Source organism: Lepidochelys kempii, chromosome 5 (genome assembly GCF_965140265.1).
Source record: "Lepidochelys kempii isolate rLepKem1 chromosome 5, rLepKem1.hap2, whole genome shotgun sequence".
Taxonomy (NCBI): Eukaryota; Metazoa; Chordata; order Testudines; family Cheloniidae; genus Lepidochelys; species Lepidochelys kempii.
In genome coordinates, this window is record NC_133260.1 from 110,964,181 (window position 1) to 110,989,215 (window position 25,035).

The window sequence follows — 25,035 nt, forward strand, 5'->3', positions numbered from 1 at the left end:
GTTATGGCCTCTGTCCTTCATGCCCTGGGAGATTTTCACAAAGGTTTTGGCATTTCGAAAACTGGAATGGAGTTCTGATAGCACGGATTCCTCTCCCCAAACAGCGATCAGATCCCGTACCTCCCGTTTGGTCCATGCTGGAGCTCTTTTGCGATTCTGGGACTCCATCATGGTCACCTGTGCTGATGAGCTCTGCATGGTCACCTGCAGCTTGCCACGCTGGCCAAACAGGAAATGAGATTCAAAAGTTCGTGGTTCTTTTCCTGTCTACCTGGCCAGTGCATCTGAGTTGAGAGTACTGTCCAGAGCGGTCATAATGGAGCACTCTGGGATAGCTCCCGGAGGCCAATACCATCGAATTGTGTCCACAGTACCCCAAATTCGAGCCGGCAACGTCGATTTAAGCGCTAATCCACTTGTCAGGGGTGGAGTAAGGAAATCGATTTTAAGAGCCCTTTAAGTCGAAATAAAGGGCTTCATTGTGTGGACCGGTGCAGGTTTACATCGATTTAACGCTGCTAAATTCGACCTAAAGTCCTAGTGTAGACCAGGGCTTAGATAGAACCAGCTAGTTTGCTGATCAGGTTGTTTCTTATCTCTATTTTCAGTGAGGTGTTGTAAGGTGTTCCTTGAAAGACAAGGTATGGTCCAGTGTAACACCTAGATACACAGACATTAAGTCATGGTCCAGCCTGTGTCCATTCAGGAAGATGTTAAGTTGTTTACTGACCTTTATGTGGTATAGATGTAAGCAGGAGTATAATGCAATTATGTTCCTGTCATATCCCCTGTAAGTACCCTCCTTCAGCAAGAAAAACCAAAGCAGCAACTAGCAAGCCATATCTCTCAGACCTTGGCCAGCGTGGACTCTCAAACAATCCCACATTAGATTCCCACAATGACCCCCGCCGCAGCAGCCACCGAGCTGGGCTGGGAAGGAGCGAGGTGTCTCTCCCACCACAGAGCTGGGGCTGGGAAAGAGGGCCATCTCTCCCCAGCAGTCACAGCCCTGGAGCTGGGGAAAGTCACCTCTTTCTCTGGCCACCGCAGCCCTGCATGTCCCAAATTCCCCCCACCCCTCTTCTCACCCCAATGCCCCCTCCCACCTACCCCCTATTCCCCCCGAGGCCACTACTTCACCTTACATGTGTGTCTTCCAGAGTCCAGGCACCTAATTAGTGGAGCCATGCCTGCGCAGCTCCACTAATTAGGTGGGTGGCTCTTCATTCTCTCATGTGCGGCTGCCCAGGTGCGCACCTTAGAGGGAACTATCAGTGGACCACCTGAATGGAGCTTGCGGACCACTGGTGGTCCGCGGACCACAGTTTGAGAGCCTCTGATCTAAACCATCCCTGACAGGTGTTTGTCTAACCTGATCTTAAAAACCTCCAGTGATGGAGATTCCACAACCTCCCTAGGCAATTTATTCCAGTGCTTAACCACCTGACAATTAGGTAGTTTTTCCTTATGCCCAACCTAAACCTCCTTTGCTGCAATTTAAGCCAATTGCTTCTTGTCCTATCCTCAGGGGTTAAGAAGAACAATTCTTCTCCCTCCGCCTTGTAACAACCTATTATATACTTATTGTATTACTAATACAAAGAATTTTAAATGTCAATTTATTTTTCATTATTTGTATTGTTGACTTCTGTCTGTCTCTCAGCTTGGGCAATGAGACCAAACTAGTCCTTTTTCACTGTTGTTATAGAGTGCTTCTAGTCAATTTCCAGTATTGCCAACACCAAGTGTTTAAAAATCATGAGTCAGGCCTCTAAAAATTGGCTTTTAATCAGGAAATTTTAAAAAAAATCAAGTTCTATTTACTTGCCTTCTCATTTCTGACCCTTTAGGGTTCACTTGGATCACATTTTCAAACTTTTCTTTGCAGCCCTAAGGACAAGCACCATTTTTGTTTTTAAGAACAAGCTGAGATTCTCATGTAATCAAGGGACTCCCAAGAGTTGGGATTTTAGGAGAATACCAAGTATTAAGAGACTTGCATAAAATCATGAGACTTGGCAACACTGAATTCCACTTGCAGGGGTTCTCATAAACTAATGTAGCATAATAATTGGGATGCAACACTTCAATAGAATGTTAATTTTAATTTTCACTAAAATATAAAAAGGTAGAAATATTTCTATTTCTATTAAGTATTGTAAAAGATTTATTCAACTTAAGTTTGTACAATCTACAGATTGGTCAGACAATAGATTGAAAAGCCCCCTTCTGAACTTTAATAGCCTTAGTTATATAATAACTCAGTATGATGGGGTATACAAACTCAAGTCAGGAAGTGGTTAATGGGCTGTTGGGGACATACTCAGTCCTACCCTGTGACACCTGAAGTAGGTGTCAGGTTTTGAGGGAGGAGCTAAAAAAGGGGAGCCCAGTTCAGTTGGTTGGTTGGCTGGCTGGCTGGGAGGGAGGGAGAGGCCAGGCCAGGCCTTGATCTCTCACTGTAGAACAGAAGGCTGCTGCAGGACCTCCCTGAATGACAAAAAAAAACCCAAAAACATATGGGCTAGAAGTCACAAATGGTATGCCTACACTGCAGTTACACACCAGCTGCATAGCCTGTAGTGCCATCTGATTCAGACTCACTGGGCTTGGGCTAAGGGGCAGAATCCCAGAGCCCAGGCTTCAGCCCAAGCCTGATCATCTACACAGCAATTAAACAGGTCCTTAGCCCAAGCCCTGGGAGCCCGAGTCAGCTGGCACGGGCCAGCAGCGGGGTTTGTAATTGTAGTGTAGACATACGCCCAGGGATTTAGGTGTTGTAATGTTCAGTGTTGCTTTTAGAGGTCTAGAAAATCACTGGGATTCACAAAGCGTGAAGTACGTGCTCAGGCTCCTTATATGATTAATAGGGAGAGAGAGAGGCACCCAAGAACAGGATTAAAAAAAATCCAAGATGGCAGGTAGCTTCCTGCCTAATCTAGCCAATGGGAGATGCCCAAGAGGGAGAGGGGTGTTCTAAGCACTGCCCCATTAGGCAGTTAGGCACTTCCCTGCAGCCTAGATTTAGGTGCTTATCTCAGTTTAGGGTTCTCAGCCGTGAGCCTTCTCTTAAATAGCGATTGGTACCAGGAACTGGATCCTGGGTCTCCCACCTTCCAGATGGCTACACTAACTACCAGGCTATAGACTCATTCTCTCTGGCCCAGTGACTATTTAAGTATTTATCCAATGTGGAAAAATAACAACAGGAGAGATTAAGGGAGTCTCACATCAGACTATCTCATAGTCCAGCGGTTAGGGTGTTCACCGGAGAGGTAGCAGATCCTTATTCAAATCCCTTCTTCTCATCAGGTAGAGGGGAACTTGAACTAGGGTCTTCCACGTCCTAGTTGAGCACTCTAACCACTAGGCTAAAAGTTATGAGAGCAGGCCTCCTTTCCCCTGCACCCCAGATGTTTTGTTTAGAGCTAAGCGGCCTTTGAGCACATCTTCCACATTGGACCCTGCAGATGAATAAGGCAGAGGAGCACCTATCTTCCCTCTTCTCCCCTCAGTTTATGAATCTCACCAGGGTTTAGGCATCCATATGCCTAGAGTGAGGCAGCAGTGTGCATTCCCAGAGCAGAAATTTAGGAGCCAAGGGAACTTTTACAGCATATATTTAGATGCAGAGTGAGTATAGGCACCTACAGGGTTAGGTGGCTGCTGAGTGGGGTTTTCGGGAATGCCAGTGACACCTTTATCAGGGCCTGAGGAGTCTAAGTCCCTTTGTGACTCTAACCCTATGTTTCTTTTTGTTGACCTTGGACTTTGTGGGCCCTGGAAGGGGTGGAACTGTTATGTGATCTAGCTGGAGGACTAAGTCATCTCAGCCTGGAAGGTATGGGAGGCTGGGGAGAGCAGCCAAAGACTAAGAGGGAAATGTAGGCTGTGCTATAAAGGGCGTGCTTGGGAGTGCATGTGGCCATGCTCAGCTTCTGTCTATCTTATATTGTGTTGATCACTGTGCTAATTTTCAAAGCACCCATAACGAACTTGAGAATGGATTCTCATGCTCAAATAAATTGGTTAGTCTCTAAGGTGCCACAAGTACTCCTTAACTTTTGGGAAGTTAGTGTTAAAAAAAATCTTGACTTTGGGAAGAAAGTTTTTAATTCCTAAATTAATCCTGGCACAATCTTTATTGTTTACTTCGTCTCTAGCAGACTTACTGTAACTCTGTTTATCTGAAAATAAAGGTGTTTACATCATAGGTGTATATTTTAACACATTCCATATTTAAAGGAAAAGGTCCTATACAGAAATAGTGTGCCTCAAACGTGAATCAACAATCATTAACTCCCACTTTGTTACTCTAAACTCAACCACAGTAGGACAGGAAAGTTCAAAGTTACAACTTCACATTGCTGCCAAAATACATGAGTCTCATCTCTTTGGATTGAGGCAGTTAAATCCCACTGTGATGATAGAGTTCAGGCTGCAAGAAAAGTTCAAGTTGGGCTGACTCTGCAGTACCACCCTAGAATACAATGTGCAGAATCTATTTTGTATTCCCCAAAGCTGGGAATTTATAGCAAACACTGCTTTTGGGAACAGTGTTAGCAGCTCAAAAGCTGCAGTATAACGTAGCCTCTTAGTAACTCTTCGCTAATACCACAATGCAAACAGATGATAACGTAGTATCTTGCTTGCTCATCTGAAGTGGTTTTAGAATTGTCAGATTTAAAATAGAGTAAATAGCTATATTGTTAAATCTCATGGTTAACTATTTAAAACTTAAACACAAAAACTAGGAGCAGAAAAACTTTGTTTTGTTTTTTAAGAAATAGAATACCTGTAAAATTATGCACATTATCTTAAATAAACAATATACCTGTAAAGCAGAGAAAGTGTTTTAAATTGTTGTAATTTTTTGTCTAAATAGGCAGTAGGATGCCCCCACCCCATGAAAACTAGTGTACCTAATTGTTAAAACAAAGGACTGAGAATCATAAATCTTGTGATCTCTAGTCCCAGCTCAGATGCGGGGCCTGATCTAAACCCCATTGAATCAATACCTGAATCAGGCTATTGTTGTGTTACCTTTGGTAAATCACTTAACCTTGTTATGTGTCAGTTTCACCATCATGTAAAAAGGGGATAGTTACACTTGCCCACTTTTGAAAAGTGCTTGAGATTTCATCTTGAAGGTGTTATCTGTTTTCAAAGTTAAAACCTGTTTAATTCCACACCATTGTCAGAACCAGAGCCAGACTGAGGCAATCCAGCTGTCCTAGGCGCACCACAACATAGGGACCTGCACTGTGACTTACCACATGGCCCCACTTTTGCCGTGTCCCCCTCCACATGTAGTAGCAGGGATTCCACCTTACCTCCCAGAGAGCCAAGGGTAGGGACACAGGTCACGCCTGCTCTCCCACAAAGAGCAACAGCAGGGCCCCTTTTCCTCAAGAGAGGAAGGAATGGCAGCAGCCAGGCCTCTAGTATTTACCGCAGCAGCTGTGGTGAATCTGCTTGGATGAGTGGGCTAGGCTGCGGCACTGTCCTCTTACCACACACAAAGTCCTCTGTTGGGGTGGTATTTGCTAGAGTCCACATGACAAAGATAACAGCCTGTTATGATATAAGGGGCAGTTCAGATCCCTCAGCTATTGTTTCAGGCTGCCTGAAGATACAGACAGATGTCATGGCATTGGCTATGCTTGACTCTTGTTTTCAAGTTTTTCTTCTCAACCATGAGGGTGAGAATTTTTTTTTTTAAAGCTGAAATTCTAACAATTATGTGACTCCAAGAGCCAGAGCTCAAGGCATGAGCCTGTAGTACCAATTTCTAAATCTGTCCCTTGCCAAAACTAATCTCGTCTTCTGGCACTAATAGGATTTGAGAGCACACAGCACCTCACAAGATCAGGACTGTTGAATTGGCAGTAAGGATGTACTGGCCATGCCCAACCATACTGAGAAAGCCCATTTGCTGAATGGATCACATAAACCATTCATAATGGCACTAAACTGAGGTCAGACTATGGTTCTTAGTCTAAAAATGTGTAACTGAAAAAACAGAATAAAAATGATTTTTCATTTCCTTTAAATATGTTCTTAACCGATAAAATGAGCCAGATACACCAAACATGAAACCCAAAAAGGAATTAATCTTGACTGGGGCAGAAAAAGACATCACTAATTACTCACCTGCAGGGTTTCTGATGCAGAAGGTCCTACGTGTAGAGACTGCTGAGGGGAAGCACTTAAAGAATACATTTCCTTGTCCAACCTGATTCCTAGCCTGACTCCTTACAGCTTTTCTTCATCACCAGCTCTCCTCTTGATGAGAGTATTGCTACTTGAGCACTCACCAAGTTTTACAGCAGTGCATGCTAGTGTAAATCCTGAATCACAACAATGCTTGTAAAGCTGATCTTTAATATATCGGATGGGTGTACAGTGCGGTTCTTGTGTGTTTATCATGTGGTGTGTGTTCAGAATGGGCTGGTAAGTGTGAACGATGTGTCAGTGTGTGTTGCTAGCTGCCATCCCTAGGGCTAAGAAGAGCCTCATATGTGTCCTCTGGTCAATGCATGAAGTCCGGGTGGTCCTAGACTCTGCTGTCCCTTCCAGTTGCCACTCCTAGAGTTATGAAGGGTATCATCTCTTGAGTATTCAGCCTGGGTGGCCGTGTCCTCTTCATGCACTTTCAGAATTCTATGCAGATCCCCACCCTTTTTTTCCCAAACAACGCCTCTATAACCAGGTGACTTTCCTAGTTATTCTATGAAACAGTCTATGCAACACATGTAGTGTCAATATTCAGCCCCTTCCTGGGATTCAACTTCGTTAAGAAACAAATCCCAGTTTACACAACATAAAAACCAGTCCCAAGGCTTGGCTATTCAGCCCATCTCCTAAATTCATGATCTGCTTCCTTCTTTTGATTACCTCCAGCTGGAGGTCCCTTCCTCCAGGCCTGATATTGCTGGCAGGTATTGTTGGGTGGGGCCAGTTTCAGCCCCATATCCAGGACAGATTATTAACCTCCTCCTTCCCTGGTGCTGTGTGGGTTTGTTTACTTCCTCTCACTCTCATTTATTTTACTGCACAACAGACATGTCCTTAGGGCTGCAGTTTCTGAGTGATGTGATTATGTCTGAATCTAAGCTTTGGCTTACACTTAAAAGTTATATTGGCAGAGCTACATCAGTCATGGGAGTGAAGAACACACCCCTGACCTACATAGTTATGCCGACCAAACCCCCAGTGTAGATACAGCTATGTCAATAAGTGTGCTTCTGCCGATGTACCTTACATTGTGCAGAGAGGGGGCATTCCTACGCTGACAGAAAAACTCAGTCTGTTGTTGTAGGCTGTGTCTACATTAACAGGCTATGCCTGCATAGGGTCTGTAGTGCAGATATAGTCTAAGATTTCATTTTAAAAGACAAAATTGCCAGCCTTTGTGGTTATGAAAAGCTTGAAAATGTAACTTCCAGTGCAATTATGTCTGCTTGAGTCTTCAGGCAGCCTGAAACAACAGCTCTCGTTACCTCAATGGTCTTTTAACACCAACTCCCACAGCTTTGGGAAGCCCCACCTGCCCCACATCACCAGAGGTCTGTGGGTGGCAGGAGAAGACTACAGTAGAATCCACCCAGGTAGCTATACCTTGGCTGCTTTGCTAAGTGCTGAGGGCCTCTTTATGTCACTTGTGACTGTCCAGGGGGCAGAGCAGATTCTTGTTGCTCCTCTTTCTTCACAGAAAGGAGTGAGTACCTGTCACTGACATTTTAAGTGAGGGTAAATCCAAGGCATGGGGTGTGGCCAGATATGCCTCAGGCACTGAATTGTCTCAATCCAGCAATGATTTAATTAGAATCATAGAATTGGAAATGCAGGCTAGAAGGGACTTTGAGAGGTCATGTAGTACATCCCTCCATGCTGAGGGAGGACCAAGTTGTGTAACATTTTGACTTTATGATACCTTTCAAAGACCACATAATCATGATACTTATTTACTGCCATCACCGAAGGACTGGAAAAATAACCCCCATTACACAGATTTCAAAGAGGTGCTAGTGTATGGGCTTTAAAATTATTTAGCTTTACAAAACTGAAGGGGGGAGGGGGGATAGTGTATCTTGAATTCAGCATTTAAACAAGACATTTTCATGTAAGTGAATTTCCAAGGGTACACTGTATGTTTGAGAGCTGTATAAATTGGTAATTGTAAAATGTTTTAGGACTTTCCAGACAGTTGTTAGTGACAGTCTTGACAATCTTGGTTTCTATTGTTTACTGATGTTAAGGTATTACTTCTCGTTTGTGCTGGATTACTTTGCACAAAACTGTTGATTGTAGGGGGGAGGGGAGTTGGCAAAAAGTAAACCTTTACAACATAAAACTTGTTAGCTGAATAGCACTTTTAATTTAAAAGAAAATTAGTGTTACAATTCTGTGATTTTTCTTTCTGAATTAGTGATATTGGAGCCTGCCAGTAGGCAGCATCCTGTTTTGTTTCTATGACGATTGTGCTTAAGAAAGAACTCTTGCTAACTGGCAAAGGCACTTCTATGCTGGTATAACTTTGTCTACACCTAGTGCTTTTGCCAGTATAGAAATGAAATAAAAACACATCCCTAAATGACATTACTATACCATCAAATGTTTACAGTAAAACCTGACCTAAGTTAAATGATGCTTCATTTGAAATAGATCCACATTAAAATGAACTATTTGGGCTTGAATAAGAATCTTGTATATGCTGATCTTCTTCTCATGCTGCTGGTGGCTGCAAATATAGGTGCTTTGAGATGACGTTTTTGAGAGATGGGCTAGACTCATGCTAATCACAGATATCTATCCCCTTATTCCATGAGACTCTTGCATGGAAGGCTCTAAGGATTATCAAAGGAACCAGTTGGGCTATTATTTAGAAACTTGATGGATCAGAACAGTTTATCAAGGGGCTGGAAAACAAATATAAAAAAGTTGGGCTACGGGCTGATAAAGACCTGTCAGTTTTCCCCCTTTGGGATAAGGAAGACTAAGAGTGATCAAGGGAAGCACTCATTTCAAGTCTGATCCAAAGTGCTTTCCCAGAGAAAACCATCATTACAGATAATGGATTTTTCGCCTGAACTAAAGCTTGCAGCAGCAGACCTTTGGAAGTCCCCATCCCCCACCCATGCTTTTTTATTTTTTTTGTGAGATGAAGGATTTTACTTGTATGTTGTGCGGCGACACAGTCAGGGTCACATTTTCAAGGGTGTGTGGGAGTACAGAGCGGGGGGATGGAAGAGGACCCACTTAAGTGCATTTGCAGGAGTCCACCTGCAGTGGACAAGCAAAGGGAGGAAATGTGTATGCAAAGAGGTGGACAGATATCCGTTTACATGGCTGCATTTACACACGCTGTGCAATCACGGCAACAATTCATGATTTTATGCAAAACGCAGGTATCCATTTGCCATTCCCCTCCCCCCTTGGTGAAAAACTGGAGATAGGCAGACAAACGTATGTGTGTGTGTGTGTGTGTGTTAATGAAACACTAGCTGTGTCACCCATTGACTAGGGTTACCATACGTCTGTATTTTTCCGGACATATCCGATTTTTTGGTTCTTAAATCGCCGTCCGGGAGGAATTTTTAAATATCTAAAAACGTCCAGGATTTTGCCATTATTATTTTTCGCCTTAGCTCCCAGTGCTTGCGCCGCAAAACAGCTGTTTTGCACGGCTGGGAGGGAGCGGGGGGAGGGAGAATGCGGCGCGCTGGGGTGGAGAGCTCTCTGTGTGCTGCCAGCCCCTGCAAGCCCTGCTCCGCGTCTCCAGCAGCTCCCACTGGCGCTTTTCCCAGGCAATGGGAGCCACGGAGCTCATGCTTGTGGCAGGCGCAGCACGTGGAGACCCCACGGCTGCCCCGATCCTAGGAGCCAGAGGGACCTGCGGCAGGAGGGGTGAGTAGGCGAGTGGGACAGGGAGAAGAGGCGAGCGGTGAGCCAGCAGCAGATGGGGGGGAGTGAGAGGCAAGTGGCAGGTGGTGAGGGTGAAGAGGTGAGCGGCAGGCTGGAGGTGAAGAGGTGAGCGGGGAGGGAGCCAGCAGTGGGCAGGAGGGTGAGGAGGTGGGTGGGGAGGGGTGGTGAGGAGGCGAGGGAGTCAGTGATGGGCAGGGAGGGTGAGGAGGCAAGTAGCGAGGGAGCCAGCAAGGGGTGGGAGAGTGAGGAAGTGGGTGGGGAGGGGTGAAAAGGCCAGTGGCGGGCAGCTGGGGTTGAAGAGGCAAGCGGAGAGGGAGGCAGCAGTGGGCAGGGTTGAGGAGGCAAGTGGTGAGCCAACAGCAGGCGGGGGTTCTCGCGGCGGTATGGGGGTTTCTGGCAGGGGAATGAAGAGGTGAGTGGCAGGTGGGAGGAGGCGAGCAGTGGGTGGGGGACTGGGGAGAGATGCAGCAAGCCAGCAGCAGGCCACGGAGTGAAGAGCGGCGCGGTGGCGGGGCCAAGTGGGGAAGAGGTGTGACCTGGGGCAGAGTGGGGGTGGAGCATGGTAGGACTGTGGGCGGGGCCGACAGCACCCTAATGCGTCACAATATTTTACTGTTGTGATCTGGTCACCCTAATATATACTCAATAGAGACGACATGTAGCGCATAGCATATATAACAATATAACAACATTTTAATACAACATAAGTTCGTAGATACTGCTGCAAATACGCTGCCCCCCCCCCAGGAAGTGTCCCCCTTTTTGAATGTTCAAATATGGGAACCCTACCATTGACTTCAACAGTGGCTGAGGGCTGCCACTGAGCACCTCATGCCGAAGTCAAGCCTAGGCTTAAGCGTGGGCACCAAACACCCTGGCTCCTGCACTCCATACCCAGCGGCTCTCGGTGCGCCAAGACCAACTGGCGCCTGATCCGGCCGGAAGCCCCAGCTCCGGCTGGAAACTGGATCCAGCCCATTGCTGGCTCCGGTCCGACCACTTCTAACGATTAAGCAACAGGGCTGGCTCTAGCGGTGGTCCAGCAGGGCCCCATCACCCTGGCCCCCAACAGCCAGGCCCACCCCCGTCGCGACGCAGCGCCCGCTCAGCCACCAGCTCGGCGCTGAGGGCAGCAGAGAGCGAAGCCAAGGGCGCGAAAAAAACACGCATGCGCGTTCGGAACCTTGGAGCAGTCGAAAACGAAGCTAACCTTCCAACCCTTTCTCCCCACCGGTTCCTCTTTTGCTGTCCGTTAAACTGACGTCGTTGTCATCATCGCGCTGCGTCCTTCATTCTGCGGTTCCCGGCGCCGCCCGCGCACGGTCAATTGGGGGGGGGGGGGGGAAGCGCAGGCTAGTTTAATGTGGTTGGTTCACGGCAACTTTTTTTTCTAGAGCGGGCGGGCAGATGGGGTGCAACTCCCTCCCCTAGGCCCAGACCGGCGACCTGCGCCCCGAGCATGGCTTCCAGCAAGCGCAAGGAACCGCTCCTGGCGGCGGTGGCGGCAGCAGCAGCAGCAACAGCATCATCTCGGGTCCTGGAGCTGGAGGAAGAGCTCAGGAGCCTGGCTGAGGAGCTGAGTCAGTGCCAGGTACCAGCGAGAGGAGGTCCGCCCGGCAGAGCCCCCCGCCTCAGCTGGGCAACCCCGGTTCTTCCTCCCCTGCCCGGCCTCCCCCGGGTCGGGACCTTCGCGCCCCGCCCCGCCCCCGGGGCGCGCATCCTGCTCGGGCTGCCTTGGTCCTTGCCCGCCGGTGTAGCCTGGGCTAGGCAGGCCCGGAGCCCCCCTGCGGCCGGCCGGGCTCTGCCCCACCCCTTTGTGCCTGGGCCCGCGTTCACCCGCCTGCTCCACCCCGGAGCTAGCTGCATGTCAGGGGTGCCGACTTGCCCGCCCTGCCCCCGCTGGCCCTGCGGGCTGCCCCCTGTCGCCTGCTGGAAAGAGGCGCCCGGCATGCCCCCGCCCCAGGTTAGGAGCTACCCTTGCCTCCTTCGGGGCTGCCTCCCAGCCAGAGCGACGAGTCCCGCGTGCGGTTGTGACAGCAATTTGGGGTTGCACCGTTTTGGTCCTCGAGAGAAGCCGCTTTGGCTTAAAAGCGAGGGTTTGTGGCACATTTGTCAGGCTGTTCCTTGACATGCGAAGGGTGGCCTGCTGTCCATTCCCTTGCTGAATAATTGTCCAAACGCTACAGAAAGCGGGGGTGATGCATCGTATAGAGACCCTTGGGTAGAATCTTGGCAGTTATAGTTTAATCGCTTCTGTTTGGTAATAGGCACATTTAATGAAAATGAGTAAGTCTAAGACCTTACTACAGCACTCTGCTATAAATATTTGCCAAACAAGAGGATTTTGGCAAGAGGGCTTGGCAATGGGGCCGTTGGGGTAGTAGTTCTCTGGCATGTTTTTTCCTACTCCTTTTGCAGAACTTGGCCTGGTTGGGTCTCTCCAGGCCCTTGTTAACAGGGTCAGGAAGGTCACAGGGGGAGAATAAAGCATCTCTGTTAGACCCTGTGGATGTTAATGTTGCTGAAGCAGTATTTATACCCACCACTTCTATGCCCCCCAGATGTAGGACTAGACAGCTAATGGAAGCATGGCTTCTCACTGAGCCTTATTGTGTGGGAATAATCCATGAGCATAGCTATGTGGAGGCACAGGACACCCACAGATCTTGGGATCCTCACTCATTGCCTAAATGATGAAGGGAGAGTTAAATAAGCTCTTCTGATAGTGAAAACTCACTGAATTTTCTCCTTCCCTCCACCTATGGGGGAAAAAATTCACTAAGAGAAGACTCTATGCACTAACTTGTTGGCTGAAGAGGAATTATAATATTGTTAAAGTGAGTTATAGCTGTAATGCACTTCACTTGAGTTTATTAAAATTGATTATATTCACATCAGAATAGAACAAATTGAGTTTCTTTTTTAACTAATTTATTTAGAAAGTTTTAACAGGTTTACAAATCATTGCCATGAAAATATCAGAGACAAAAAAAAAAATTACAACAGTGAGGTTTTGTTTTGAGAAACATTATACAATCATATAGTCAGATCTCTTTATTTAATAGGGTGTTTTCATGTTACACACTGAACACCTTTACACTACCTACAACATGTTGATAAATTGAGTTTCTAATCACATTGGACGGTGTAGCTAGATATTAAAGTAACTAGGGCTATGTCTACAGCAGTTGGGAGCATGTGTCTGTGCACTGGTAGACAAACGCGCTAGCTCGGCTTGACCTAGTGCACTAAAATAGTGCGGTCACAGTGGCTAGCCCTAGGACAAACTCGCCCAACATCCTGGGTATGTATTCGGGTGCCTGTGCCACCACAGACACACCGCTGTTTTTAGTGCGCTACCTCGAGTGGAGTTAGCACAGGTAGACAGATGTGCTGGGAAGCATGCTTTCAGCTGCTGTGGAGACATACCTTGTAGTCATTCAAAAGCACAAATGGTAGTGAGACACCTAATTCCCACTGTAAGTCATTCGGAGTTAGACATGTAAATTTCCTGCTTCACAGACAACAGATTATATATTCATTCATTTACTTGTAGTAAATACATTCCCACTCCTCTCTTGTTGAGTTCATTCCAGCTGTAGTCAGGTGAACACCAAAATGAGATGTTTATTACCATATCTATAAACAGACACTTGTACTACACTCAGCTCCGAGCAGAACTGTTCATTCAAATGCTTTTCCCCAAGTGGGACAAGAGAACAGAATGGAAGTACTTTCAGTATTGTCCCATCCCTTTGGGGAACCAGAAGGTATGCTTTACAACTACAGTATGGTGGATAGAGGAACATCTGAATTTTCATTGAGGTAGTCACATACTCTTAAAGCTGAGTGGCAGCAGTTTAAAATTTCTGTTTTTTCAAATCTCTTCACAGTTTGCATATAATATGTAGGTCTGACTTTTGAACAATGAGTATATAGTTGTCTTAAAGAAAACTGAATGTAAGAGTGTAATCAGGTAGGTTTCTGACATAAACTGGGCAAGTTTTCTGCCTCTCCTCCTCAGCAGTACACTTGGTGCTTGGTGAGCTGGGGCTCTCCAGTCTGGTGGGCTGCCATGTAGTTGGGACTCCTTGTGCTAGTTGGCTTCCTAGAAGAGCAGTACTTTATGTCCAGAACTGTGATATGTTCCCACAGCAGGAACATTTCAGTGTTTGTGAGACTAAATATTGATTTCAGTTCCATGGAAAACTTGAAGGTTTTGGGTTTTTGTTGCCATTTGAGATCAAATATTTTCAAAAACTCTTGCATTTTGTTATACAGAACTGAAATTCAGTTTCCCAGCTAGTTCTAATCCCAACACTTATACTAGAAACTCTTCCCAGCCATACCTTTTTGTCAGGTCTGAGTCACCTGTCAGTTCCAGGTACTCCTGAGCCATCTCTTGAGCCTCTACAACCCTTTCACAAGGGTCAGGGTGACTTGTACTAGGGGTTCACATGTCCTCCCAGGCAGTCTTTATCCTTACCTGATGAAACCGAACAGCTGCTGCTGCTGTTCCCTTTCAGGTCTCCCAATGGGAGTACTCTGGATACTCCCTGTTCTCTTCCTAGTATTCCCTGTTCTCTTCAGGTAGGGAGGTAAAGGTGTCTGTCTCTCTGTGACTCTACTGGGAGATAGGACCTGCCTATTCTGCTGTCCCTATCCCACCAAGCCTTGATGTAATCCAGTCTCCATCACGTGATATGGGAGGAAACTAAACAGATGCAGTGTGGTCACCACAGTTGTTTAAAAATCATTAATTAGTCTTCCCCCAAAATCATGAGATTTAAAAAAACTCCAAACCCTTTAATACATTTTGGATTCTTTTTATTTGCCTTCTGCTTTATGAGCCTTCAGGGTACATTAACTTCAAACTGTCAGGCTCCTCTGCACAACCAGACAGCTAGAAACCTTTCATTTTTTAAAATGAAAACTAAGATTCTCTGGCCATCTCTTGACTCCAGCAATTGGGGCTTGAAGAAGAAGAATAAATATTGTGAGACTCATGATAAAATTGTGAGAGTTGGCAATGCTGCCGGTGATAGCTTGGCCTGGACCTGGGCCACTCCTAAAAGTACCACCATCCTGTGGCAGGGAAAAATGTTTTTCTGAGAAGTGGCATCATTGCATTGTAATCCAGGATTACTGGATTATCTAAAGTGGGGTGGGTAAAATAAACTAGTAATCCAAAACGCCGATCCTATAGGTGATTTTTAATAATACTCAGAAGATAATTAATCTAGTTGAAGCTATGTGCATGGCTGCTTTTATCACACTTTCATTAACATTCAGAATGTATTATGCATGGTAATTATGCCTATGTTATGTCTGCAAAAAAGCATTGTATGGAGGTCTCTGGTCAGTTTAATGGCTAGCTTTACATTTCAGTACTTTCATTTTCCTTTATTCTTGATTCACTTACATAGTGCTTTTCTTGCAAAGGTCCACAAGCTATTTAGGTTCCAAAGACACATGGACTTGGGTGTAACTTTGTTTTTCATTGAGGTTTTACCATTCCCTTTCTATGGCTGGATTGATTTGGGAAGAAAAGGCATGCCAAAGGTCATACAGTGAATTATGACATGTCCGGTCTCTGTTACTTGCTTTAGCTGCTATATTCTGCTTTAGGTTTTTTTATGCGGCTCCCCATCACCTTGGTATCTGAGCATTTCCTATGTAAAAGAAATAGTAATAGTGAAATCTTTAGTGGGCTTCTTGGAGTCTCCAGATGTTTTCTATATGAAAAACTCTGACTAGGGTATTTTTTTCTTGTTGTTATGTGTGCTTGGATATTTTGGTTGATTTGTTTGTGCCATAGGTTTGTATCTATTTTTGTGGGCAGAAAGTGCCATTGCTGCAAGTGTCATTTTTGCTTGGGCAGGAAAGCTTTTTTGAAGTGGAAGGATTTGCCATGCTTGGTGAAGATGGTCAGGTTCATGATTTGCTAAATCTGTGAAAGTTAGTTCTATATCCTTATTGCCTTGGTTGAGAGTGCTATTTCTCTGGGTTTCACGTGCTTCATCCTGAGTTTTGTGATCTGTGTTGTTCCAGAGGAGCACAATTGTTGGGGGCAGGTCATACACGGGCAGTTTGGTCTTTCACATAGATATGTTTTGAGCTATTACTTGCTTTGAAGATTAGGCCCATGGCCTTGAACTGTCATCTGAAGTTGACTAGAAGCCTCTGGAGATACTTGACCACAAGCCGTATGAGCTCGCAGCAGCTTGGACCATGGAGAGAAGTATTACAATTCTCTCTGCAAAGATAGTCATTCAAAGGCATGCTGCTGGCAGCTCACTTGTTCTTCAGCTAACAGAGATTAGGTGATTCTATTTTTCAGTTCTAAATATCATCTGGTTTTTTTTACTTTTGAGTCTTTACAGTGAAGTTAAAATAAAAATGTGTAAACTTATATAGCCTTTATATGCAGACAGCTTTTGTTAATTTGTTCTCCCTGGCTGACATGCTGTTTCTACTAAGGATCAATGTGAAGGCCACTCCTTTGCAGTAGTGAGACTTTAGGGATGTAAGTGGCTGCAGCTAGGTAGCAGATCTCTCAGTTGTACCACATTACATGGTACTTTCTGCATTGTCTCTTTTATGTTCCTCCTTGTTCCATTGTACTGCGTGATGTCCCACATGGATGATCAGCAGTAGCTGGCTTTTGTGAGGGAAAGAGGCAGAGACCTTCCAATAGCAGATGTGGCCTTTGCTTCTCCATTTCCTTTTCCAAGATTCAGAGCGATGTTCCCTAGGAAGGAGCACAGTCATCCACTCATAGGCTTTTTTAGGCAGGGGAGGGATGAAGAAGTTGGCCTGCTACATTATTCATAGCAGGGGAGGAGAGAGAGGGGATGGAGAAGGTAGTGGAGCAGGCTCAGTTGCTGGGCACTTTACAGGCTAGGAGGTTCCACTCTGTCTCCCTTCTCCTGTCTTGTGAAAAATGTACATGTCTGGCCTTCTCTCTTTGACTTCCCCCCATCCATGCAGGAAAAGAACAGTAATTTCTTGGGGAGCTGAGCTCCTTTTCCCTTCTTCTCAGAGAGAAAAGGGTTGGGGGAGAAAAACCCACATGCATACTTGGTAGTACCTCTTTACTGGAGTATTCCCCTTTTGAAATCCATGGGACTATTTACTGAGTTATAATGGTAGAATTGGTCCCTGTAGCAGACTCTCTGATGAGGAGTATTCAGTTATCCCTGAAAACTGACGTGCTTTTCATCTGAAACAGCTGAATATCTAACATAACCCAAGGAGTAGTATTCCTCCTTGATACTGTATGCTTGTTAATGTAGGATTTCTAAATTATGAAAAAATAGATAAAATTTATGTCATAACCATCTCAATGATAAAGAACATAAACTCCTCATTGCTGTTATTTCTTTGAAGTTTTATGTGGAGGTGTTTGAGAAGCATCTTGTCCTCTTCGCGTATCAGTTATTTCCTAAACAAAAGTGGGAAAAGTGCCATAAATCTAATAGTTTTCTGCCTGTGTGTCTCACTTATTATTTTTATGTTTTGGTTAGCCCCTTATAATGAAATGTTCTCCTGCCCAGGCCAAGGCTTTTTGGTTTCTTTCCGTTTTTCTTTGTGACAAAAATGGGTTAAACCAAAATACTCAGAGTAGAAAGTTTTGTAGTGATCTGAGTATTTCAGCAATTAAGGGCAGGTCTACACTTAAAACCCTGCATTGGCGCAGCTACGCTAATGCAGTTGTGCCACTGTAACACTTAAGCTTTCCTGTCGGCCTAGCAACATCTTCACTTAACTGCATCTGTCAGTGTTGTTAATCTACCTCCCTGAGAGGCGGTAGCTATGTTGACAGGAGAAGATCTCCCGTCACGGGAGGGGGGTTAGGCCGGTATAACTACCTCGCTCAGGGGTGTGGATTTTTCATCAATGTCGACATCCATCTGTTTCTGCTTGAAAATGGGGTAAAGTCTCTGTACTTTCATTCATTAAATACCAGTTTGTTTTATTAGTGATTAGGCCAAGACCATGCATTTATTGGTGCCGAGGGATGCCAGCTGTTTTTGTGTGTGTGTGTGTGTGTGTGTGAACTCAGATGTGTTGTCATAAGGAATCTGAGTGTGATGAGTCTGATTAGAACTGGTGCAGTTAATGATCAGGGCTTACCAGCGATGCCTTACAGATGGAGAAATAACTATGTTCTGTAGTTAATTTATTCTGTTTTCAATTGCTTATAACTTTGGCACACTTTAACTTGTCTGGACTGAAATTTTTCGTGCTAAGTTTCTGCAACCTGATGAACTTTTTTTTTGGAATGTTTGAGAAAAAAACATTCAATTGTTGCTGAGAGTAGGGCTGGTTAAAACCAGACATTTTTGCCAACATTATTTTTTTTCCATACCACTTTTATTCTTATTTTTTTTAAAGATCTCTAGTAGCCCCGGGGGTCTGGTGCAGGGACTGGTTTCCTGGCTCCCATAGGAGTGCACTTTTCCCTAGGCCAAATGGTATGTTGAATGGGGAGATGAAGCTGCTGCTCCTGCAGTTACTCTCCCCACATTGAAGTTGTAATTCTGTGGAGTTTGGAGTTTGCTTAATGCGACTGGAATGTTTCAAAAATTAAGAGCACGTGTCTAAAAAGTTCTACTGAGCATGTGCAAATGGTGATCTCCCCTCCCCTCCTCACCCTCTAAATGGTTTATAACTTAACCATATCTGAACAGATTTTCACTGTCCTGTGGAAGGCACCTCTTCAATCTCAGGACTATCTTCCTACCAAATTTTAAGGTCCTGCTCTAAACTCTGAGGTTACTAGAAATCTTTTTTTTTTCTAAACTGTTTTTTTTAATATTGGCAAATGAAATATAACAGTTTTTAACCTGCCTCTCTCAGCAACAATCACACAGGTTTTGCTGAAACGTTAAAAAACAGTTCATCAGGAAGCACAGAGCAATCATGAGCCATTTTAGTCCAGACAGTTACATTTTGTGAAAGTTACAAGCAACTGAAAACAGAAAGATTAGGCATCCTTAGCTACAGAACATAGTTACTTCTTCACCTAGCATTAGACCGAAGACTTAGCCACACTGACTCTCAAAATGAATATGCCAAATTTATGTGCTTGGTTATGCCGTCTGTAAAACGGGGTTACTCCTGCATTTCCATATTCAGAGGTGCTTTGAAACTTAGATGAATGAGCATTATGCAAATACAGAGCATCATTAACAAACAGCAGCCAAAACTCCTAACTCTCAGCCCATTAGATCTAACCATTAGATCACCAGAATCAAGGATAAAATCCATGAATTTTGATGGAAATTTTGATTTCCAGCATTTTACTACTGTCTGACAAATAGTTCTGTAACCGACTGGCAAAGTGTGTGCCATGTTCCTTTCTAATGGCTAGTGCATAAAAAAAGTTAACAACCTACTACTGCTATTTGCTCTGGTACCTTTAGCTCAAGTAGTGGGGCTCTGTGCTGTGTTTCTGAAGGTTATGGATTCAAATTCTGATGGTGACTTAGGTAGGATTTAGTTACAGTTGAACAGAATGGAGTTTATTTTTTCATTTTCTTAAAAAAACCCAAACCAAAAAAAAACCCTAAAAAATTCTATACAAAAAATGATGTTAAAAGAATGTTAACATCATTGAGTCAAACACTAAGGGCTTGTTTACATTAACCACAGGATCGACGGGCAGCAATCGATCCAGCAGGGGTCGATTTATCGCGTCTAGTCTAGTCTAGACACGATAAATTGACCGCTGAGCGCTCTCCTGTCGACTCCACCAGAGCGAGAGGCGCAGTGAAGACCCTGCGGTTGAGTAGATTTTAGTACATCGACTTCAGCTATGTTATTCACGTAGCTGAAGTTGCGTAACTTAGATTGATCCCTGCCGTAGTGTAGACCAGGCCTAAGAAGGCAAGAGGCGCCAGGTTAACGGTTGGCTGAAGGTATGCAAAGCATGGGGATAATCTTCTTTGTGCATCTTTTAAAAAGAACAATGGAAGCTGCTGGGTGCTGAGCTCTTGAAAATCTGGCACAGTACATAATCTTCTCTGACAGCTAGCCCCAGCACTGGTGATGCGGGGTGACTGCCTCCAGGCACCTGCTGTTCCAAGGCTCCCGGGACTGCTGCTCTGAAGGCCTCTGGGACGGCCCCTGGGACTGCTGCTACTCCGGCAGCCCCTGAGACCAGCAGTGCTGGTGCCAGTTGCCTGGGTCCGCTCCAGCAGCAGCCGATGCAGCTGTTCCTGGGGTCTGCCCCAGCAGCCGTCCTGTGTGATTGGCTCTGGGGTCCACTGCTCCAGCAGTGGCTGGTGCGACTGACCCCAGGGCTGACCCCGGGACTGCTGCTCGGGTGCTCCTGGGGTGAGCTGCCTAGGGTCACCCGAGTAGTGGCTGGTGTGGCTGGTCCCAGGCCCACTCCTGGGAGGACTGCTCGGGTGTTCGCCGGGGCAGCCCAAGCGGCAGCCAGTACACCTGACCCCGGGGCCAGCAGCTTGGGTGGCCCTGGGGTCAGCCGCACCAGCTAAATTTGTGACTTTTGTGTCCTCCATGACAGACTCGCAGCCTTAACCATAAGTCTACTGCGGTGGAATTTTTCAATCTTTTTAAAAAGTCACTTTGGTATCATTTAGTGCAGACATGAACATTGATTATGTTTCTGTTTTTGATACCGAAATATCAGGTCAGTCTTGTCAATTAGAAATGAGTTGAAATGAACATTTTCAGCAAAATTGGTAATATTAAGACTTCATGGTCAAAAACGAATGTTTCCCTGTGAAATTATGAATAAAGGCAGACAATGTCAAACCATTAGTACCTGTTACAGTTTTTAAGGCGTCTGTATGGTGCTCTTGTATAGACTAAATACTGCTGCCAAAACACGGCTATAACAAATTTATAATTTCAGTAGTCCATACGTACGTCAAGCAATATGAGTTCTGAATAAGAATGTAATCTCTGTGGTATAGTAAATGACAGTACGTTTCCTTTTGTCACTTTCTGTTCAAAAGAATACTCCTTCTTTGTTGCCTAAATTATTAGTAGAGACAACACAAAAGGAAATTCTTTTAAACTGATAAAAGAGAGACACATTTTAAGTTTTTATTCTAATACCACAAGATTAGGTGTTCATTGTAGACTCTAATATTGCAGTATGAAGGAATTTCAAAAAATAGATTTTTATAGTGCCAGCCTTAAAGACATTTTATCTTTGAGCTGATTGGACTGATAACTTCAAGATATATATTTTCTTCCTGATTGTGTCTGTCTTGCAATTATATATGATTGTGCATACTGTGTGCTTCCATTGATGAGACTTGTGAACTTGAAAATAACTCCATTGTTGGTTTAGAGCCTGATTTTTCTAAAGTGCTAATCGCTTCTGGTGAGGTACTGAATACCCTTATCTTCCAATGACTTTAAAGAGACTTTGAGTTGCTGAGCTCCTCAACTATCAGGTCCTATAATGCACCAGAATATTCTATACCATGTATTCACTTATTTAGTAGAACTGGATCATGGGGACTGTATTTTTATTAAAGGGTTAATTATGTGACTGGAAATTACATAGAGCACCAGCACAGTAGGATGCAGAGACTCTGCAGTGCTGGCATATTAGCGATGTAATTTTAAAACCCATGTGACAGACACATCAAGAAGCAAGTGTATGTGTAAAATTGTGTGTAAAATTCATACCACAGCTTGATTAAAGACTTCTTCCCTTTAGCTAGAAAACTTCATTTTAGATGGTAGGGGAGACCAAAGAAATACATCTTAAGAATTTTATTGCTACAGTATTTTACTATTTGTAACATCCATGTTTTTGCATGCCTTTTCAAAAAATTCTTTACAAGCTAATCTGATATTTGCTTATCTCAGTAGCCTATTTTGCATTTCCGTACAAATTCTTCCAGCCTGACAATCATGCATAATTTCACTTCATATTGAAATATTCACTTCATAACATAAAGAATATACAATCTCTGATTATTTTACCTAGAGTTTTTCCTAAAAACTACAGTAAACCAATAGCTCCCTCTGTCCTCCATCGCTTTCATTTTTCTCTTTCAGGGCATTCACTGGTAAAATTCTGTCATTCATATTTTTACAGTAAATGCATTGTTTCCTAAGTTTGTGTCGCCAATTTTTCCTTTTGTTTTGGTGATATTCCACTTCTTGAAGTCAGGAGATAAGGAACACTTCCCTTTTCCGGTGACCTGTTGTTTGTATATATATATCAAAGCTTTAGATGTTATAACATCTTAAGTATTCTGTCAATTGGTTATTTATTTCAGTTTATGCTAACTATTAAAATGAGCCCTGATCCTAAACCCTAGATGAGGTAGATACTTATTTAATATATACAGTTATTACAGAGGAAGCAGACTTCCCCAATGTCTCCATGTGCACAGCACTATGAGTAGCAGAAATGTAAACAAAATTCAACCCCCTCCATATAGTCATTCCTCACTACCCAGACTCTCATAAATGTCTTGTTGCTCAAGGCAAAGGAGAAGATGCATTTATGTTTTGTTTCCTGTTTGTCAGTATGTCTTTCACAGCTGCATTGCAAGCATCTCCTACAGCCTAAGAATTTGATTCTGTTACTTTGGAAAGGAGCTGAAGAATTGGCTGAAAAAATCTTTTTTTATTATTTAGATCAGAAATGTTCAAATCTTATTATGCTGAGGATAGCATTTTCAGGTTTCCAGCAAACAGGTGGCTATCCCAATTTTGATGTATATTTACATACCTTTTTAATAATAAAATAAATGGCCAGAGCAGTATTTTTATTTATATTTCCCTTCAAAGGGGAATAGAAATTGTATGAATTCACTTGCAGTAAGAAGCTGCAGTTGATCACCTGGAGTGAAAGGGCAATAGGAAGCCATGTCTTGTGACTCTAGTCCATGCCTCATGCACTTCTGATTTTTTTGTCCCAGCAAATGTTTATGTTGTTGTTGTTATTCATGCAACATGAACTTTGTGTAGCGCTTGTTTGTTATTAGTCTATACTCACTGATTAGGTCCTGCTCCTGCTGCCATTAAAATAAACGGCAAAACTGTTTGTTTCAATGTGAGTAGGACCAGAGCCTAGGTTATTCATTTCCATATGTCTGCCAATATGATTATGATGAGGTATAATTATTTTCATTCCAAACTGAAGAAGAATTCCATTTTTTGTTTCAAAACTGTCACTTTCTCCATTTGAGACGTGACCTGCAATCATTGTAGTTGCTTTGCTGTTCAGGGGAGATCATCTCACTTTCAGTTTAGTTCCCAAAACACTCTGAATATTTATGTTTTATACATCTCTATTTCCAGCCTCCACACTTGGTCCCAGAGAGAACAGCTTCTTTCTCTGACATACAGTGTTGTTGTGGATAATTTTATTTTTAATGAGTAATTTTGGGGAACTTTTAAATGACATCTGTATTCTACCCTCTCTGTATAAGTTCTCAGCTGCTCAGGGTACACTCTTGCTGACCTCTCTGAGCAACTAACGTACATTGAGTAGATGGAACAGACCTTGGATACACTGAAGATTGATCTATCCCAGGTCTTGACAGCTGTAGAGATAACTTTCTGTGCCAACTTCAGGCTGGCTATGCAGCCCTGTTTCAGAAGAAATTTTTTGGCTCCTAAGACCATTCAGGGAGCAGTCTTACCAAGTCCATTAATTGTGCCAAGAGTTTAAAAATGCCGTTTGAAATTTTTTTTCTTAACACTGTAATAATTGTCAGCTAATGTTATTACTTCTATTAGACCAAACCTGTAATTTTTTATAGATTTAAATCAAAACATTTTAATAGCTAAAAATGTTTCTCTAGTTTGAGAGAAGTAAGGCTAAATATTGAATGGTAACTTTCTGCACTCAGTGATTGACATTTTACAATTGTTATAATTAGAATTCTGTACATGTACATGTCTTACTGCTAATTTTCTTTGCAGGTGTTAAAGTTCACCAAGACTTTAACCAAGGGAAGTGTAAATCATAGATTTATTACAAGAAGCATGTGGCTGAAAACATTAATTCTTACGTTAAATTATTTTAACATGACTCTTTTGGTCTCCAGGATTGACAAAAAGTTGCATCACCATGCTACATTTTTATAATGAACGTAAAAGGCATTCATTGATTAGGATCACAGTGTCTTACCACTAATACACTGAAGTTTAGATGATGCCTGGCACCTTCTCCTCCTAATTCTGTGTTTGCCCATTCATAGTTTGAAGGGGAAGACTGGTCCTTAAATGTTGAGTCCTACCGTCCAAAACAAATAGTATAGGTAGAACAGTTACTGCTTTTTTGGGTTCTGTAATTTAATGCAGTTGAATTGATTAATAGGTGATTTAACATTCTTTTAAAAAAGAAAATGTACATTTTCATTCTGTATTGTTTCAGCACCCATGTTCACAAACTTTTTTCAAACTTCAGTTATGGTTTGAAGAGTTGGGTAAAAATTTTGGTTGCTTTTTACTTTATGTAAATGAGATCATTCTTCCCTACCTCTGATATACTGCCACAGACTGATAGCATTTCTTATTGGAGCAATTCATACTCCTGAGAGAATTCTGTGCTACTGTGCAATGCAGAGTTTGCACAGAATTCCATGTTTCCCCTGCAGAATTGGGGCTGCAGAGCTGCTGGCCACCACTAGGGGCACTGGACTCTGCAGAGCCCAGCTCACAGTGAGCTGAGCACCCAGCCCGGCAGGGATAGAGGCTGCACGCTCTGGCTGCCCAGCTTGATCCTCATTTTCCCAGGGACAGGGGTGGGACCGGGAGACCCAGCTATGGCAAAAGGTGAAAAAGGGCAGGGCTGCACCACACCACATTCCCCGACAGGACAGTAAAGAAGCTCGAGGGAGTAAAGGCTCTGGAGGTACAGATGTCTGGACAAGAGGGTGCCCCATGGCTAGGCTCTTGGGGGAGAGGGGTGCAGGTGTCTGGGCTCTGTTGATGTCCGCAGCTGGGCTCTGCGGGGAAGGGCCTGCAGGTATCTGGGCTCTGGGGGCCCCACAAAGCCCCCTTCATTACCCCCCAACTTGGAACAGGGTTGTCGGATGGGTTTCTTTAGCTCTCTACTCCTGCAGGAATCTTTTTTGCTGTTAACTGTATTGTTGACAC

General features: G+C 44.0%; 1 protein-coding gene across 1 annotated transcript in view; it reads left to right on the forward strand.

Moving 5' to 3' along the window:
• The first annotated feature begins 11,103 nt into the window (after positions 1-11,103).
• Positions 11,104-25,035, forward strand: part of CNTLN (centlein) — a 284,446-nt gene continuing 270,514 nt past the window's right edge. Inside the window, exon 1 of the mRNA XM_073345467.1 lies at positions 11,104-11,518. Coding sequence (XP_073201568.1) covers positions 11,387-11,518 — 132 coding nt within the window. The 5' untranslated portion in view covers positions 11,104-11,386. The remainder of the gene's footprint in view (positions 11,519-25,035) is intronic.